This window comes from Erpetoichthys calabaricus, chromosome 9, assembly GCF_900747795.2.
Source record: "Erpetoichthys calabaricus chromosome 9, fErpCal1.3, whole genome shotgun sequence".
NCBI classification, from domain to species: domain Eukaryota; kingdom Metazoa; phylum Chordata; class Cladistia; order Polypteriformes; family Polypteridae; genus Erpetoichthys; species Erpetoichthys calabaricus.
In genome coordinates this window covers 12,106,400-12,125,993 of record NC_041402.2, presented here as the reverse complement: position 1 = coordinate 12,125,993, position 19,594 = coordinate 12,106,400, and the positions used below count along the sequence as shown (strand labels likewise).

General features: G+C 41.2%; 1 protein-coding gene across 1 annotated transcript in view; it reads left to right on the top strand.

The window, feature by feature from the left end:
• nek6 (NIMA-related kinase 6) overlaps window positions 1–19,594 on the top strand; it is a 303,451-nt gene that overhangs the window by 78,817 nt on the left and 205,040 nt on the right. Inside the window, exon 3 of the mRNA XM_051931987.1 lies at window positions 17,444–17,584. Within this exon, the coding sequence (XP_051787947.1) occupies window positions 17,444–17,584 (141 nt within the window). The remainder of the gene's footprint in view (window positions 1–17,443; window positions 17,585–19,594) is intronic.

Sequence of the window (19,594 nt, the reverse complement as noted above, 5' to 3'; positions counted from 1 at the left end):
ATCTCAGAGATCGTAAAAAAAAAAATAGAGGTAATGTCGTTTTACTCGCTGTAGATTTTAGTCAAACATTACCAGTTATTTCACGAGGGAGACCAGCACATCAACTCAACGCGTGTTTAAAATCCATGCTTCTCCCACGCTCGTTATATGTCGCGTGTTCTCGGGTAGGTGCACCAAAAAATGTATACATTTAAGCATGTAATGGGCAAACAAAAAATGAGGTATACCCGAAGGCACAGCAGTAGTACTTAATGTAACTTTACTTCTTAAATGTTAATGTTTTACTGTTTAATAATTTATACGCTTCTTATATGTTGTTCAAATTCTTTTATCAAAATACCACTGACAGCGCAATGCACGATAACATCGAGTGAATACACCATACGCATCCGCCCACGGCTGCCCTGCTGTGCGCAGATAGGACTTGATTGTACAATAAAATAAAATAAAGATAAAAAGACTAAAACAATCATCACCCATAAAGCGGATAGTAGACGTGACGTACTATATGTGTACCACATTTCAAGTGTATAGGTGCAACGGTTTGCGAGCTACAGGTCATTTAAAATCCTGGACAGACACACAAATTGCCACGGTAGCAAATTACAGAAGAAGATTTTACTGTTTAATAATTTATATTTATATGAAATGTGCTTCTTATATATTACTTCATATTCTCATATGATAATGATGTTAATGTTTATATTGATTTCTGTGTTATTAAAACTGCATGTATGTGTGTATATGTATATATATATATATATATATATATACTAGCAAAATACCCGCGCTTCGCAGCGGAGAAGTAGTGTGTTAAAGAGGTTATGAAAAAAAAAGGAAACATTTTAAAAATAACGTAACATGATTGTCAATGAAAGCCCGTTTCACTCAGTAAGTCTTATGTGTGTGTTTATGTATGTGTGTGTATATATATGTACATGTGTATATGTAGATATGTATATATATGTATATGTATATAAATGTTTATGTGTGTGTGTATATTATATATATAATATATATATATCTATATATATATATATATATATATATATATATAAAAAGACAGCAACAGTTATAACAATGACAACACAATTACATTGACAATCATGTTACGTTATTTTTAAAATGTTTCCTTTTTTTTTCATAACCTCTTTAACACACTACTTCTCCGCTGCGAAGCGCGGGTATTTTGCTATATATATATATATATATATATATATATATATATATATATATATATACGAGCTGTATATACCCGGCGTTGCCCGGGGCAGAAGTAACCTAATCGGTCAAACACTTACATATATACCAAATAAAAAATAAAAAGGGTGTTTTTTAGTCAGTAACAATCTGACACTACACTTCAGTACGGGCTGAAGGGTGCCTATGTAAGGTTTTACATCCTTCCCGTATGGAAAAAAAAACATACTAAACTTTTTTTTCATCATTACAGATAATCTCAGTCAAATCGAAGTACGCATTCTCAATTTATTTTTATCTAATTTTTACTTTTTCACAAAGCCATCCCATGCCAATTTGTATGAATAAACTTTTGGTAGAGAGTTAGCAAAAGTTTATTCATGCACATATTTTAATACGGATAATCTATCTCTAATCAAGGTTCTCATTTTCATTCTAATTTAAAATAATAATAGATACTCATTTTTTTCTTCTGTTTTAGAAAAACCAATCTATGCCACCTACGTCTTCGTCAAGTCAGCTTCATCCAGCTTCATCACATATAGAAGAAGAGTTCCTCAATCTTTTCTTTTTAATGATTGTTAACACGCATAATCTTTGTAAAATTATTCTGCACATGCATAACTGTTTGACCAATTAGGTTCGCTTCTGTATATATGAAGCTGTTTCATCGATTAGGTTTGCTTTTGTATTTATGTAACTGTTTGACCAATTAGGTTTGCTTATGTATATAGATTAGCTGTTTGTCCGATTAGGTTCGCTTCTGTATATATGAAGCTGTTTGTCCGATTAGGTTCGGTTTTTTATATATGTAACTGTTTGACCGATTAGGTTTACTTTGGTATATATGTAAGCGTTTGACCGATTAGGTTACTTCTGCCCCGGGCAACGCCGGGTATATACAGCTCGTATATATATATATAAAAAAGACAGCAACACTTATAACAATGACAACACAATTACATTGACAATCATGTTACGTTATTTTTAAAATGTTTCCTTTTTTTTCATAACCTCTTTAACACACTACTTCTCCGCTGCGAAGCGCGGGTATTTTGCTAGTATATATATATATATATATATATATATATATTGTGACCACCAGGGGTTGTACAGCTCCCCAAACACCCGAACGCAACATAGGCTTTATTCAACTGTGGGAAACGTTTCCCAGGTATTAAAAAGGTATGTTTACAGGGGGATATTATAGTCATGTTGGACTTTAACTACCCGAATATTAACTGAAACAACCTATTGCAAATGGAGGAGCAGAAGAGCTGGAGTTTCTAGGCGTAATCAGTGACTGATTTTTAACATACCAACGTGGGGTGAAACTTATGTAGATTTAGTATTTTGTAATAATCAGGATAGAATTGAGGGTGTAGAGGTGATTGGGTCACTAGGGTCAGGTAATCTATATATATAAAAGCTAAATACCACTGACTCACTCATCATGAAATCTCCCGAACCATGAGGACTTGGGACTTCAAATTTGGAATGTAGGTTACCCTTGGCCCATAGGTGCTCATTAAGAAACAGTTTTAAAACTTTCATGGTCCAAGTGCGAAATTTCTTATAGTTTTTTAGGCCTGTTTGTATGTCTGTCCGCTTTACACAGGAGAACTACTTAACGGATTTAGATTGGGTTTTTTCTATAATTTGCTTCAACATTCCGTTGATTTTGCGAATTTCTTATGGCGCTAAGTATCATAGTTCACTTGCGGTACTGCGAATCTGAGAGAGACTCATCGGGCTACGGGGCCCTCCTCACTCACGCGTCTGCCTCGGAGCGTAACCTTAACACTGCTTAGTTAGCGAACGAGACTTAACAGATTTAGATTTTTTTTCTATAATTTGCTTCAACATTCCGGTTGATTTTGCGACTTCTCTCATTGCACTAACAATCCTATTTCACTTGCAGGAGCGATATATTTGCGCTAATCCGAGACAGTGGCTGTGGGTCGAGGGGACGGGGAAGAGTGACATCGGGAGTGGGGCGCTGGGTAGGGCCCTCCTGGCTGTTCTGTTTTACTGATATGCAGGCGAAGCCGTGGGGCACGGCTAGCATATTATAGTTCTAAGTGTTTTGTAAGAGTGCTGATGCAAAGACTAAAATTGTTGAGTTGAACTTTGGTAGGGCAAATTTTGAGCACTGCGGTGGGTTGGCACCCTGCCCGGGATTGGTTCCTGCCTTGTGCCCTGCGTTGGCTAGGATTGGCTCCAGCAGACCCCCGTGACCCTGTGTTTGGATTCAGTGGGTTGGAAAATGGATGGATGGATGGAGATTTTCAGCAGATGCAGCAAAGTCTAACGACGATAGACTGGGATAAGCTTTTGAGGGAGAAGACAGTCGAGGAGCAGAGGAACAGGTTTTAAAATGTTTTACATGTAATGCAGGACAGGTACATTACAGTGCATCTGGAAAGTATTCACAGCGCATCACTTTTTCCACATTTTGTTATGTTACAGCCTTATTCCAAAATGGATTAAATTAATTTTTTTTCCTCAGAATTCTACACACAACACCCCATAATGACAACGTGAAAAAAGTTTACTTGAGATTTTTGCAAATTTATTAAAAATCAAAAAACTGAGAAATCCAATGTACATAAGTATTCACAGCCTTTGCTCAATACTTTGTCGATGCACCTTTGGCAGCAATTCCAGCCTCAAGTCTTTGTGAATATGATGCCACAAGCTTGGCACACCTATCCTTGGCCAGTTTCGCCCATTCCTCTTTGCAGCACCTCTCAAGCTCCATCAGGTTGGATGGGAAGCGTCGGTGCACAGCCATTTTAAGATCTCTCCAGAGATGTTCAATCAGATTCAAGTCTGGGCTCTGGCTGGGCCACTCAAGGACATTCACAGAGTTGTCCTGAAGCCACTCCTTTGATATCTTGGCTGTGTGCTTAGGGTCGTTGTCCTGCTGAAAGATGAACCGTCACCCCAGTCTGAGGTCAAGAGCGCTCTGGAGCAGGTTTTCATCAAGGATGTCTCTGTACATTGCTGCAGTCATCTTTCCCTTTATCCCGACTAGTCTCCCAGTCCCAGCCGCTGAAAAACATCCCCACAGCATGATGCTGCCACCACCATGCTTCACTGTAGGGATGGTATTGGCCTGGTGATGAGCGGTGCCTGGTTTCCTCCAAACGTGACGCCTGGCATTCACACCAAAGAGTTCAATCTTTGTCTCATCAGACCAGAGAATTTTCTTTCTCATGGTCTGAGAGTCCTTCAGGTGCCTTTTGGCAAACTCCTGGTGGGCTGCCATGTGCCTTTTACTAAGGAGTGGTTTCTGTCTGGCCACTCTACCATACAGGCCTGATTGGTGGATTGCTGCAGAGATGGTTGTCCTTCTGGAAGGTTCTCCTCTCTCCACAGAGGACCTCTGGAGCTCTGACAGAGTGACCATTGGGTTCTTGGTCACCTCCCTGACTAAGGCCCTTCTCCCCCGATCACTCAGTTTAGATGGCCGGCCAGCTCTAGGAAGAGTCCTGGTGGTTTCGAACTTCCACTTACGGATGATGGAGGCCACTGTGCTCATTGGGACCTTCAAAGCAGCAGAAAGTTTTCTGTAACCTTCCCCAGATTTGTGCCTCGAGACAATCCTGTCTCGGAGGTCTACAGACAATTCCTTTGACTTCATGCTTGGTTTGTGCTCTGACATGAACTGCCAACTGTGGGACCTTATATAGACAGGTGTGTGCCTTTCCAAATCATGTCCAGTCAACTGAATTTACCACAGCTGGACTCCAATGAAGCTGCAGAAACATCTCAAGGATGATCAGGGGAAACAGGATGGACCTGAGCTCAATTTTGAGCTTCACGGCAAAGGCTGTGAATACTTATGTACATGTGCTTTCTCAGTTTTTTTATTTGTAATAAATTTGCAAAAATCTCAAGTAAACTTTTTTCATGTTGTCATTATGGGGTGTTGTGTGGAGAATTCTGAGGAAAAAAATGAATTTAATCCATTTTGGAATAAGGCTGTAACATAACAAAATGTGGAAAAAGTGATGCGCTGGGAATACTTTCCGGATGCACTGTACCTACATTTGGAATTAGTGGGAAATTTTAAAGAAGAGGGTTAATAAAAAATTGAAAAAGAAGCTGTAAAGAAAAAAACAGATGAAACCTCCAATGTGACTCGAGAACATGAGGGCCACCATTAAGAAGGACATCAGGGAGGCTAAAAGGCACTTAGAGAGGGATATGACAGATAAAGCGGAAGACGACCCAAAGAGATTCCTTCAGTTGAAGAAAGTTTAAATAAAGAAAAGAAAATTTTCATTGACATTTGAATGTCAGTAATTCAGTAAAAATTATCCTCAGACATTTGATTTAATTTTCCTTTGAAAATACAACTCCGTTGTTGTGACTGTCTGTGTATGTTCAAATAAATAAAGATATATGGAATTTTAGCATGTATTTGTTATACAGTCGTTACTGTCCAGCGTTGCATTATTACTCTTTTTTTTTAGTACTGTAATTCAAATGAAAATCGGAGTAAAATAAACCATTTTTGCCACTACTTATATTTAATCAAAGTCATTTCTTTTAGGTAAATTTGAGTAAATTAATAAATTAAGTTTACTCAATAGTGCAGTATATTAAATTTACTCAAAAATAATGCTTGTAATTTGTTGCCTTATTTTTTTTAAGTACTTTTAACGCGTTATTTTTTACAGTGTAATTATCATAAGAGCTTGAGGATAAATATTATCTAGTCCTGGTGATTTGCTTGATTTCAACCATTTTAATCTGCTCAGCTCTTCTCCCTCTACAATTTCCAAATCCTCCTTAGAAGTCCCGTTTACCACTGGGAGGTTATCTACTTCCTCAAATGTGACGACCTCAGAAGAATGCAAGTTTAGAGCGCAGGAATAGTAAAGGCAATTAAAAAATACAGACAGGAATAGTAAAGGCAATTAAAAAATACAGACAGTGAGATAAGGCAATTAAAAAATACAGACAGTGAGATAACAGACGCTCTAAACTTGCATTCTTCTGAGGTCGTCACATTTGACGAAGTAGATAACCTCCCAGTGGTAAACGGGACTTCTAAGGAGGATTTGGAAATTGTAGAGGGAGAAGAGCTGAGCAGATTAAAATGGTTGAAATCAAGCAAATCACCAGGACTAGATAATATTTATCCTCAAGCTCTTATGATAATTACACTGTAAAAAATAACGCGTTAAAAGTACTTAAAAAAAATAAGGCAACAAATTACAAGCATTATTTTTGAGTAGATTTAATATACTGCACTATTGAGTAAACTTAATTTATTAATTTACTCAAATTTACCTAAAAGAAATGACTTTGATTAAATATAAGTAGTGGCAAAAATGGTTTATTTTACTCCGATTTTCATTTGAATTACAGTACTAAAAAAAAAGAGTAATAATGCAACGCTGGACAGTAACGACTGTATAACAAATACATGCTAAAATTCCATATATCTTTATTTATTTGAACATACACAGACAGTCACAACAACGGAGTTGTATTTTCAAAGGAAAATTAAATCAAATGTCTGAGGATAATTTTTACTGAATTACTGACATTCAAATGTCAATGAAAATTTTCTTTTCTTTATTTAAACTTTCTTCAAAAAGTATATCTCAATCAAATAATGTCCCAGGAATGAGTGCTAAACGGGAAGGAAACATAGAGAGTGAAATCCTGACGCAGATGGCGCTCTTCAAACATGTCCTGCATTTACGCCAACATATCCGCTTAAATCAATGGCCGCCTTTTCCACTACTTCTCAGTATGCGATAGCGAAAATCCTGAAATAAAATAGGACGTAGGAAATCAAACATCGCTAAATAAATAACAGTATTAAAAATTAACCAGTAAATACATTACCTATGTAGAACACTAATTAAATAAGAAGTCAAATAATACCGTGACGGTTAGGCAAACGTCTTTTTATGTTGTTTACAGGTCGTAGTTTAGGACAAACGCCATAGCGTTCTCAAACTTATCTCAAAGTGTCATTTTCTTTTTCTGTGTAAAATAAAATTTTAAACGATTAAAAAAAAAAAATATGAACATATGTAACTATCCGAGAAATGTGCCTGCTTTTTAAAGCAAACCAACGAGGTAGGTTGCTAGAAAGACGCTACCTTGCCCGCCATGTTTCCCACATGAAGGGAAAGGTTTCGTGAAAATAACAAATGCTTACATCTGTAACTGTACGAAATGAAATACTAGTTATTCATTATGGAATTAATATGCTTTATACTTACACATTTGTAGTAAAATAACTCTTATTATGGATAAGCATTACAGCTGAATGCGTTGTTGTAAAGACCAAGAAACCGATGTGAGAGGAAGTGCCATGTCATTACATTTCGATGTGAGAGGAAGTGCAGTATCATTAAATTTAACTTAACTTAAATGTGTTCAATTCACAGTATAGTTTTTTTTACTTAGAATAAGTTATAAAAAATGTTTACATTTTAAGAAAAATAATAAGTTAACATTATTCATAATTTTTTTATTGAATTAGAATTAAATAATCAATAAAAAGGGTAAAACCCTTTTTTATTAATTAAAGTAATGATTATTTTGCGTATAGTTAGCCATTTTTTATTATTATTTTTCACACATGCAAGATTTATTTTTTACAGTGTAGGGAGTACACGTATAAACCCTTGATTCGTATTTTTAGGAGGTCACTGCACACTGGAGAGATTCCAAAATACTGGAAAAGGACAAATATTATCGCATTATATAGAAAAGGACAGATCTAGGCAACTGTAGGCCTGTAAGCTTAATGTGCAGCACTGGGAAATTAATGAAAGGAATTATTAAGGATAAGAGTGAGCAGCACATGGCAAGGACAGGAGTTATTCTGAACAGTCAGCATGGGCTCAGAAGAGGGAGGTCATGTTTTACTAACATGCTGGAATTCTGTGAAGGAGAAACAAAAGGATACGATCAAAATGGAGAATAAGATATGATTTATCTGGACGTTCAGAAAGCATTTGATTAGGTGCCACATGAGCGGGTGGGCATCAAACTAAAAGTAGTGGTGGGCGCAGAATTGGCTCAGAGGGTGATGGTGGGAGGACCCTGATCAGAATTGGCTAATGTTAAGAGTGGTGACCAGCAGGGGTCAGTGCTGGGGCCACTGATATTTTTAATATATAGAAATGATTTAGAATATAAATACAAGCTGGTTAAGATTGCAGATGATAGGTGGATTGACAGAATCTGTTATATCACCACAGCACGGACAGCAGAAGAGCTTGGGTAGATTTGTGGCAGCTGAGATTTAATGTCAGTAAATTTTAAAGTATTAAACGTAAGAAGTAAAAATGTGAGGTCTGAAAATCGAAAAGTCCATCTTATGAAAAGGATTTAGGAGTCATAGTGGACTCTGCCAGGCAGTGTTCAGAAGCCATTAAGAAGGCTAACAGAATGTCAGGTTATATAGCGCCTTGACGTGTGGAGTACAAGTCACAGAAGGGTCTGCTCAGGCCTTTATAACACACTGGTGAGGCCTCATGTGGAGTACTGGGTGCAGTTTTGGTCTCCAGGGTATAAAAAGGGACAAAGTAGCACTAGAAAAGGTCCAGAGAAGAGCGAATAGTCCAGGGGTGTCCAACTCTGGTCCTGGTGGGCCGCAGTGGCTGCAGGTTTTCATTCTAACCCTTTTCCTAATCAGTGACCAGTTTTCACTCCTAATTATCATCCTTTTCCCTCCATTTTAATAGCCATGTTTTTAAGGAGTCAGTCCTCTGAATTGCTTCTTTTCTTCATTAAATGACAGCCAAACAGAAATGAGACGTGAAACGAGCGAACAGATGACCAGCTAATCTGGAATGTCAAACTACAGCCAATTTCAGTCCAAGCAATCTCTTAATGAGAAGCCCATTCTTGCTGTTAATTAAAGCCATTATTGAATATCAGGACTTGTTGCTGTCAACAGTAGACTGTTGATTTTCTGTTTTTTCTAAGACCACCGTCAAGATGTTTGGGTGACCTGAGCAGACCAACACGACCGAGACCTTCACATCTCTTTATTTTCAGATTAGCTCGTCATGTGGTGGCTTGTTTGGTGTCTCATTATTGTTTGGCTGCTCTTTAAGGAAAAAGAAACAACTCAGGGGTCTGAGTCACGTCAATTAAAACGAAGGCAAAACAAGTTCATCAGCAGCAAAAATGGCTCACTTGGATGGTTAGAATGAAAACCTGCAGCCACAGTGACCCACCAGGACCGGAGTTGGACACCCCTGGACTAGGCTGATTCCAGGTCTGCAGGAGATGAGTGACGAGGAAAGATTAAAGGAGCTAAGCCTTTAATAGAGATGAAAAGGAGACATGGGTGAAGTGTTCAAAATTATGAAGGGAATTAGTCCAGTGGATCGAGAATATGACTTTAAATTGAGTTCATCAAGAACACGGGAACACAGTTGGAAATGTAAATTTTGCACAACCAATTAGGAAGTTTTTCTTCACACAGAGAACCAGAGACAAGTGGAATAAGTGACCAAGTGGTGTGGTGGACAGTAGGACTTTAGGGACCTTCAAAACTCAACTTGATGTTTTTTTAGAAGAAATAAGTGGATAGGACAGGCGAGTTTTTTTTTTGGACTGAATGGCCTTTTCTCCTGGAGCACTAAGTAGGTGGAGTTGACTCCAATGGGTGGCCCAAGTAGGTGGAGCTGACTCCAATGGGTGGCCCAAGTAGGTAGAGTTGACTTCAATGGGTGGCCCAAGTAGGTGGAGTTGACTCCAATGGGTGGCCCAAGTAGGTGGAGTTGACTCCAATGGGTGGCCTAAGTAGGTGGAGTTGACTTCAGTGGGTGGCCCAAGTAGGTGGAGTTGACTCCAATGGGTGGCCCAAGTAGGTGGAGTTGACTCCAATGGCTGGCCCAAGTAAGTGGAGTTGACTTCAATGGGTGGCCCAAGTAGGTGGAGTTGACTCCATTGAATGGGCCATCTAGGTGGAGTCTAGCTGTAGACCTCCAGAGCTCCGCCCTTTTACACTATAGTTCAGATCATGGTTGTATGAAGGCTGTCTGACTCAAACAATGCCAAGTTCACATAGAGGACCATAGACACATGAGTTGAGCGACCAAGTAGTGTGGTAGACAGTAGGTCCTTAGGGGTGTTCAAAACTCAATTTGATGTTATTTTGGAGGAGTGAAGTGGACAGGACTGGCGAGTTCTGTGCGGCTCAATGGCCTGTTCTCATCTCTCGAGTTTTTAAAGCCAATGTCATATTATGCGACTTTTGATCGTCGGGTACAAGTCAAGAAAGATTACAATGAAGCTTTATAATGAAGTTGGAAACTTGTTAGGTATAAATTTCACACAAACATAGGGAACTTTTTCTTCACACAGAGAATCACAGACACGTGGAATGAATGGCCAAGTCGTAGGGTAGACAGGTGGACTTTAGGAGTCTTCAAAACTCGACTTGATGTTTTTTTTAGAAGAATTCAGTGGATAGGACTGGTGATGTCTTTTGGACTGAATGGTCTGTTCTCCTGGAGCTCCAAGTAGGTGGAGTTGACTCCATTGAATGACCCCCAAGTAGGTGGAGTCTAGCTGTAGACCTCCAGAGCTCCACCCTTTTACACTATAGTTATGATTCGGGTTGTGGGAGGGCTATGTGACTCAAGCAATGCCAAGTTCACACAGAGAATAAGTGACCAGGTAGTGTGGCAGACAGTAGGATTTTAGGGACTTCAAAACTCGACTTGATTTTTTTTTAGAAGAATTCAGTGGATATGACTGGTGATTTTTTTTGGACTAAATGGCCTTTTCTCCTGGAGCTCCAAGTAGGTGGAGTTGACTCCCCTGAATGTCCCCAAGTAGGTGTCCTAAGTTTTTAAAGCCAATGTCACATTATGCAACTCTTGATCGTCAGGTACAAGTCAAGGAAGGTTACACTGATGCATTATAATGAAATTAGAAACTTGTTAAGTGTAAATTTCGCACAAACATTAGGAATTTTTTCTTCCAGCAGAGAACCACAGACACGTGGAATAAGTGACCAAGTAGTGTGATGGACAGTAGGACTCAACTTGATGTTATTTTGGAGGAGTTAAGTGGACAGGACTGGTGATTTTTTTTTTGGACTGAATGGCTTGTTCTCCTGGAGCTCCAAGTAGGTGGAGTTGACTCCATTGAATGACCCAAGTGGGTGGAGTCTAGCTGTAGACCTCCAGAGCTCTGCCCTTTTATAGTTTAGTTATGATTAGGGTTGTGGGAGGGCTATGTGACTTAAGCAATGCCAAGTTCACAGAGAGGACCACAGACATGTGGAATAAGTGACCAAGTAGTGTGGTGGACAGTAGGACTTTAGGAGTTTTCAAAACTCAACTTGATGTTATTTTGGAGGAGTTAAGTGGACAGGACTGGTGATTTTTTTTGGACTGAATGGCTTGTTCTGGAGCTCCAAGTAGGTGGAGTTGACTCCACTGAATGGCCCAAGTGGGTGGAGTCTAGCTGTAGACCTCCAGAGCTCCACCCTTTTACACTATAGTTATGATTCGGGTTGTGGGAGGGCTATGTGACTCAAGCAATGCCAAGTTCACAGAGAGGACCACAGACATATGGAATAAGTGACCAAGTAGTGTGGTGGACAGTAGGACTTTAGGAGTTTTCAAAACTCAACTTGATGTTATTTTGGAGGAGTTAAGTGGACAGGACTGGTGATTTTTTTTGGACTGAATGGCTTGTTCTGGAGCTCCAAGTAGGTGGAGTTGACTCCACTGAATGGCCCAAGTGGGTGGAGTCTAGCTGTAGACCTCCAGAGCTCTGCCCTTTTATAGTTTAGTTATGATTAGGGTTGTGGGAGGGCTATGTGACTCAAGCAATGCCAAGTTCACAGAGAGGACCACAGACATATGGAATAAGTGACCAAGTAGTGTGGTGGACAGCAAGAGTTTAGGGACTTTCAAAACTCGATGTGATGTTATTTTAGAATAATTCAGTGGATTTGAGTGGTGAGCTTTGTTTGGGCTGAATGGCCTGTTCTCGTCCGGATTGTTCTAATATTCTAATAAGGTGGAGGGCAGTTCCTGGTGATGATTGACAGGTGTCCCCGCCTCTTGAGAGAACACCCAGAAAATCCAGCAAAATCGAAAAAAAACCAGAAATGAACAGAATGGACTTGTCAGGCTGAAATATAACAACCTGAGCTCCACAAGTGAAGAAGGAGAAAATCGAGAAAAATATTCACCTGCACATGAAGTAGTCAAAGTCTCGAGGTCAAGTTTTGACAACAGCGGAGTTATGGGAAGCTAAAACCAGAGGTATAACAAGACAGCTTGTGCTGCCTCTGCAGTGTTTGAAGTTTAAAGGGAATGCGATTTACCGCACGGAACAGGAAATCTGGAGGGTGTTTTTTTGTTGTTGTTTTTTCGTACCCTGACCCTTTTTAGGAGCACATTATTGATACCGATCAGCATGATGACGTGACCTTTCACTGGATCAGGAGCGCTCCTCAAAATCCCAGTGTCAGAAGCCAGTCGAAAGTGTTACTTGGCCCAAAGGTTACAGTCAATCACAGGTATGATTAAAAGCTTTCTCAGTTTATCCACACCCTAGAGCTGAATCGCTCGCAGACATCTAAATATTGGCCATTTTCTGCCGCCGTGTGTGATACGGTGTCAGTCTGCCAGTGATTTGCTTATCACATCAAGAACGCCAAATCGGATGGAGGACACAGTCTATTGATTTCCAGCGCGGCGCCGGGGGTAAGAAGTGATTTGTATTGGAATAAGGAAGCAGAGCGGTTTGTTTTCGACAGTCTTAAATGAGTTCATGTCAAGAACGTGATATGCGTTTGGCGTTTATTGCTTGAACGAAAGTACAAATGTGAAGTTCATTTTTTTTTTCCCAGGTAAACGTTGAAGGATAAGATTCTTACTTAGGAAGTAGGAGGGGGGGGCCCGTGTGAAATTGCACATACAGTTCCCTCCTTAATATTTGGGACACTAAGGCACATTTTATTTCCTTCATGTACCCCTCTGCCCCACAATTTAAAAATTACAAATCAAGCAATTAAGACTTAGTGCCGCTCAGACTTTCATTTAAGGGGATTTGCGCACGCACACTTTTTTTTACGTGATCCCCCCCTCCCATTTTATTGTACCATAATGTTTGGAAACAACAATGGCAGGTCTGTTAAGTATTTTGTATCTCACATGCAATGACTGCTTGAAGTCTGCGGTTCACAGACATCACCGGGTGCTGAGGATCTTTCTCTGGTGATGCTCTGCCAGGCCTCTAATCTTCAGCTCCTGCTTGTTTTGGGGGGCTTGTCCCCTTAAGCTTTCTCTTCAGCATATGGGAGGCCTGCTCAATTGGATTGAAATTCCTATTGTTCTCTACCGTCGGCCCTTTGTATCCACGTGTTCCGCATTCGTGGATTCGACCAACTGTGGATCGAAAATATTAAATTTAGAAAGTTCCAAAAAGCAACAATTTTAATTTGCTGAGGGACAAGCACTACGCTGTATCCTCACAAATGAAGTGATGTGTAGGTCATGAAGGACCGGGGGCACCACTGAGTCCCAACACCCCATACACAACCAATCCAAACAGTCCCAGGTTCAAAATAAATGTTTTTATTTCACAAATACCTTTTAGAGTCCACTCCACAATCTCCGTTTTCCTCCTCCAGGTGAGCTTTGCCTTTTACCTCCTGAGTCTGACTCAACTTTAGGAGGTTGGACGGCTTCCTTTTATTTTAGATCTGAGAGTACTGTCAGTGCTAGGACTTAGCCCGATGGGGTCAGATGGAAGTCCCGTGAAATAGGGTACCCTTCTCCCCGAAGTGGAGTTGATGGGTCATCCATAACGTTTACTCCCCTGAACTTGGTGTTTTTGACCCTCTCCATAACTGCACTGTCAGTCTTTAAGGGGAGGTCAAGACGCAACAATAACCTTCTCAGCTGTTCTTCCTATTCACTGTAGTGTGTTGCAGTCCGAAAACCTGAGTTTCTGTACCAGACGGCTAGAGAGCAGACTTGCATTGGCACTCCTACAGAATGTGGTAAGGGAGGGAGGCTCACCTTCTTCAGTCTCCGCAAAAAGTACAGACATTGCCGAACCTACTTGGCTATGGACACGGAGTTGAAGGACCAAGAACTGGAAGGGACGTCATCGGCTCTGAATCAGACAGGTTTTCCCGTGGCTGGTCTGCAGAGATAACAGGAGAAGGCCAGAGGGTTAGCGAACCCACACTGCGCCTCCCCCCATATCACTCCGCAGACCCCTTTGCCGACGTGTCCCAGGTTCCACTCCAGTACGCTTTGCATTGTAGCTACGAGACTCTATGTTAGGGACACAAGTACACCCGGGGTTCACACGAGCCCCGTTCTGATACTCCCAAGCCGGTTCCTGCCCTGTGATGTTCTGTTGCCTCGGCTAGCGAGACAATATCAGTATAGCGCCAGGCCGGCTGGGTGATTTTTCCAGACAACAAAGCGCAAGCCACTTGCTCCGCTATTTGATGGCTCGATTGTTTATGTGGTTGTAGCCAACTAACCACCTTCACCCATAAAGCCATTGCCTGTTTTTTCGCTGCTTTAACAGGTTTAAATGTCCAGGCCATTAGGTTTTTCACCTGCCAGTCTGAGTTTCTCCCACCTTTATCAAAAGGCTTGCCTTTTGTGGGATATTTAAGGGCAGTCCCCATACTCGGGAGACCATAATAAGTCCTCAATGTGTTCCCAGACGCACAAGGCTCTATCCTGTGGGTCCCAGTTCTACTCTTTCCCGGACCTTTAACAGGATGATGGGTTGAAGTATACTCAAGCTTTCCCCCAACACGCCGCGACCGACCCCCACTCGGCGATTCGGGAGCAGTACTTACCCATCTTGACTTTTCTTGCGTTGTGTATAGTGGGTCGAGTCTATGTTTTGGTCTGACTTCCGTTCTCTCCAGGAGGTCATCACCCTGACGACTACGCCACTGTAAAAGGAATAGACTCGACACACTTAACTCTTTTAGGGCGGATGTCGACTTTTGTCGACAGGAGGGGTTGAAGGCGAATGTCGACAAAAGTCGACATCCAGGGATAGGGGGCGACAATCAGCTGTTAATGGTGACAAATCTCACTGTCACGTCACAGGCATTCCCTCTGTGCTTGGAGGAATGCTAGACTCGTTGACTCGGCAACTAAACCTTGCGTGTGCGTGAGTTGCGAAATGTAAACAATGGCAAGATGGCACCGACATGTGAAAAGAGAGCGAAGCAAGTGCAGAAAAGAAAACACTCGGCAGACGATGTTTTGCGCATTATCGCGGAGTCGGACTCTGATTTTTCAGAATCAGATTTTATTGGCAGTGATCAGGAGATCGAGCAAGAGAGTGAGAAGCAGGCATCAGCTGATCAGACACCAGCCGATGCCGCGCCAGCGGATCTGCTGCCAGTTGAGTGCCTTCGCGCAGCCGATGCATCTACGGCAAGGTCGCATGGGATAAATACACAGACATTGATCCGTTGAGAGCCGATGTGGCTACCGGAGTTTACAAGACGGCATGGCTTGCTGTTGGACACGACAGATCACCAGCTGCTGTACTTCAGGCTGCTCTCTCCTGATGCTGCTTTTCAGCTACTGTCAGACGAGACAAACAGGTAGGCAGAGATTTTTTTTGAATCGCGGGCTGCGTTTGCATCGCATTATCGTTTTTCAAAGTGGAAACCCACAACGAAAGACGAGATGAAGCGCGCTGTGGCATTACAAATAGAGATGGGACAGAACTGGTGATATAACTTCAGGGAGCATTGGTCCAAACGTGTTTTGTCCCCTGGTGGCTTAGGTACGTGCTGCTGCAAAGTTTTTATTCACTTCTGTAATAAACAGAAGCAAATCCCATGGGGTGAGCCAGGCTATAATGCCATACATAAAGTTCATAAGTTTCAGAAGATGAAAAGAGGTGACAATACGGTTTTCATGCAGGCAGAAAACTTGGTGGCAGTGGCATGGCACGATGGCAAATGGATGACTTGTCTCTCTACAGTACACACTAACAATATATGTGAGAAAGTGCAGCAACAGACAATTGAAAAATAGGCACCAAAGCAACACGTACTGTAAGGAGTGCAATGTGGCAATGACTGAAATTGGCTGCTTTGAGCGAGATCAGACTTTGCTGTGTAAAATATATGTGATATGTATGTGAAATCATAGAGTATGCAGGCTCATACAACATGCAAGACAGTAACATTTGTCAAAAGGAAATATTTTTTGTTGATTTGATATGTTAAACAATTGCTTTGTGTTCTTTTTTAAAAAATGTTAGTTTTTGGAAAAATATTCAGCCCTGGGAGAAAAGAAACAAAAAAAAAATTAGCCCTAAAAGAGTTAAAAAGGTTTGGGGCAGCCACCCGTATATTATTCCTGGATGCAAAAGGTTTTTAAATAGTACAGAGATGTTCTCAGTATGGAGTCCAAAACAGAACTGCTGAAGGTTTGCCAAGATGGCGGCTTTAAGGGATCAGACAGGAAGTGACGCAAGGGAACCAGAAGTGATGTCCTTCTGATGTCAGATTGTGTGCCCGGAAGTGACATTCTTCTGGGCGCCAGAACTGGAAGTGATGTCATCGGCTCTGAATCCGACAGGTTTTCCCGTGGCTGGTCTGTAGAGATAACAGGAGAAGGTTTAGTGCACCCCGCCATCCCCTGGCCTGGCGTGGAATTACCTTTGCTTGTCCATACAACGTCCTCCTATTCGCATGTGTGTGACAACATATAACACCCACAATTTGTAATCTGTGTCATATTTTTAGAATTAATATTTCATTTTTTGGCTAATTTGGTATTTGTACTTGTCTTGGTGAATGGTGCCAGCATGCCCAGTTCTAGACTGGTGTTACAGTTAAGGTGAGATCCTACCTTCACCACCAAAGTATTCACCACTACCAGATGTTATCAGTGCCTGGAGCTGAGACGTATGTTAAATATTCGTATACCCATGATGCACGTTGGCATATGTCAAGTTCCTCTCCTCGGCTTCAACTAGCTGATTACTAAGCAGAGCGTCACCACGCAGAACTCCTGAATGTGTTGTGTGCCTCCATCAAGGACTATGGCTGGGAATGAACAAACAAACCCACACAGGTTTCAAATGTTATAATTACACCCCCACCAGTTCCTAAGTATGCCTTATGGGTAGAATTGGTGACTCAGAAATACAGTTTACCTCCTAAAAAGCAATTATTGTGTTCCTCTTAAGTGATTCAAATGCTTCTGTTTTTGTTGTTTTACAGAGGAGTATGCCCACATGCCGGTACTACAGCAGGCTGGCAGACTTCCGGATAGAGAAGAAAATTGGCAGAGGACAGTTCAGCGAGGTTTACCGGGCAACATGTTTGTTGGATGGGAAGCTGGTGGCGCTAAAGAAAGTCCAGGTACGACCCTTTCATACAGGATGTTCAGGTGGGATGTCTTCTGCTACCGGGGCTAAGACTGGCTTAATGGCTGCCTCTCTTTATTTTTTTCTTTTTGGGGACTGTTATTGTACATCCTGGCAGTGCCCACTTTATTATTTTCCCTGTACCCGCAGTCAAATTATTCTCTTTTTTTAAGTGATTTTCTTGTGCTATTGTCTCACTTTGTTTCTTTGAATGCCCCTTTGTATTCGATTGCCCACCACACATGTCTGCAAATTTTGTGATGGGTTTCCCAACTGGCAAAAAAGGTGCCAGAAGATGGAGGAATGACTCAAAAGAGGCCATATGAGAAAAGAACTTACAGTGGTTAAAGGAGAATTGCTTCAATATCCTGCACAGGAAGGAGCATCAAGGGGGCTGAAGGTTCTATAAATTGGTCGGATGACCCAGAAGGAAATTCTCTGTGGAACTTTCATATTAAAAGGAGTGTCAGGCCACTTCTATTCCCAAAAATTGCTAGGAGGGCAGCTAAGAGGATACTGTGACTCTACTTACATAGGCAGAAATGCATTCTTGAGGTCACCTTGCCATCAAACCCTGCTGCCCCACTGGACTTTGCCTTCAAAGATTTTTGGACCTTCCCAGTCTGACGGTGGATTCCCCCTTTTCTGTTAGCTTGATAGAACAAAGGCTCTCAGCATTTATCTCTCTCCTTCTTCAATCTTCTGCATTTCTTCATGACCACCAGTAAGCCTTCACCCTTCTCAGTATTGGATTTCTTATGGAAAGTAGCCCTGTACTGTTTTGGAGGCTTGATTTTCTTTTCCAAAAAACCTTCTCGTGAAAGATGTCAAAATATTTTTAGAACTTACACTAGCTGTCCCTTGCAGTTCTGCTTACATAGTAGTGAAACAGGACAAACTTTAAAAATCAATAAAAAATCTTTTGAAAATGTAATTCTGGCCCAGTGGAAGGTAGGTATGGTCCAACATCAAACATTGGCACTGTATCTGACTGTGTTCAGCTCTGATGGGAGAGTGTCCCCTGCGTGGATAGAGAAGTACATGGCTGTGATATCTTTGCCAATCAACAGGTACCCTCTAAAATACACGTAGCTGTGATCTCTCTCTTAAAAACATCAAACGTTACTCCTTAACAATCTCTAGATGATAATGTCTGCTGAACAAACAGGTATCGCTAGCTAAGCAGAGGAAAGATACGCTCCAACACGTGGCGATAGGTAGAGAGACTCATACAGAAGCTGGAGCATGAGTGAGTGAGGAGGCCCCGCCCTACTCCCCACCTCTGATGTCACACTTCCCCCTCCCCTCGGCAAACAGCATCTCTCTCTCTCTCTGATTCGTGCAAATGAATCGCTACCGTAAGTGAACTATGATTCTTAGCGTAATGAGAGCAGTCGCAAAATCAACTGGAATGTTCAAGCAAATTATAGAAAAAAACCTGATCTAAATCTGTTAAAGTAGTTCTCTCGTGAAACGCGGACAGACATACAAATTGGTCGAAAAAACTATAAGAAATTTCGTGCTTGGACCACAAAATTTTTAAAACCATTTCCTAGTGAGCACCTATGGGTCTAAGGGAACCTACATTCCAAATTTCAAGTCTCGAGTCCTCATGGTTCGGGAGATTTCGTGATGATTGAGTCTGTGGTATTTGGCTTTTATATACAGTATGTATGTATATCTTAATATATAATCTTCATTTGGATCTTGATCTTTGTTTGTCCGCAATTCACTGCCTTGTGTGGTGTTCCTGCTGTGTTCAGTAGAGGGCAGTAGTGATGGAGGAGGAGAGGAAGTGAGGGGGAGGATCGTTGAATGAGGTTGGAGTGTGGTGATTAAAGAGGATTGAACTAAAGGAGACTATGTGCTGTTTGTACTGGCTGAATACACAACACCTTGGTTGTTACTTCTGTTTACAAACACTGTCCATACCACTCTGTGTGTTTAGATCTGGCGTCGACACCGTGCTTTGTGTTTAGATCTGGCGTTGACACCTGCTTCGTTG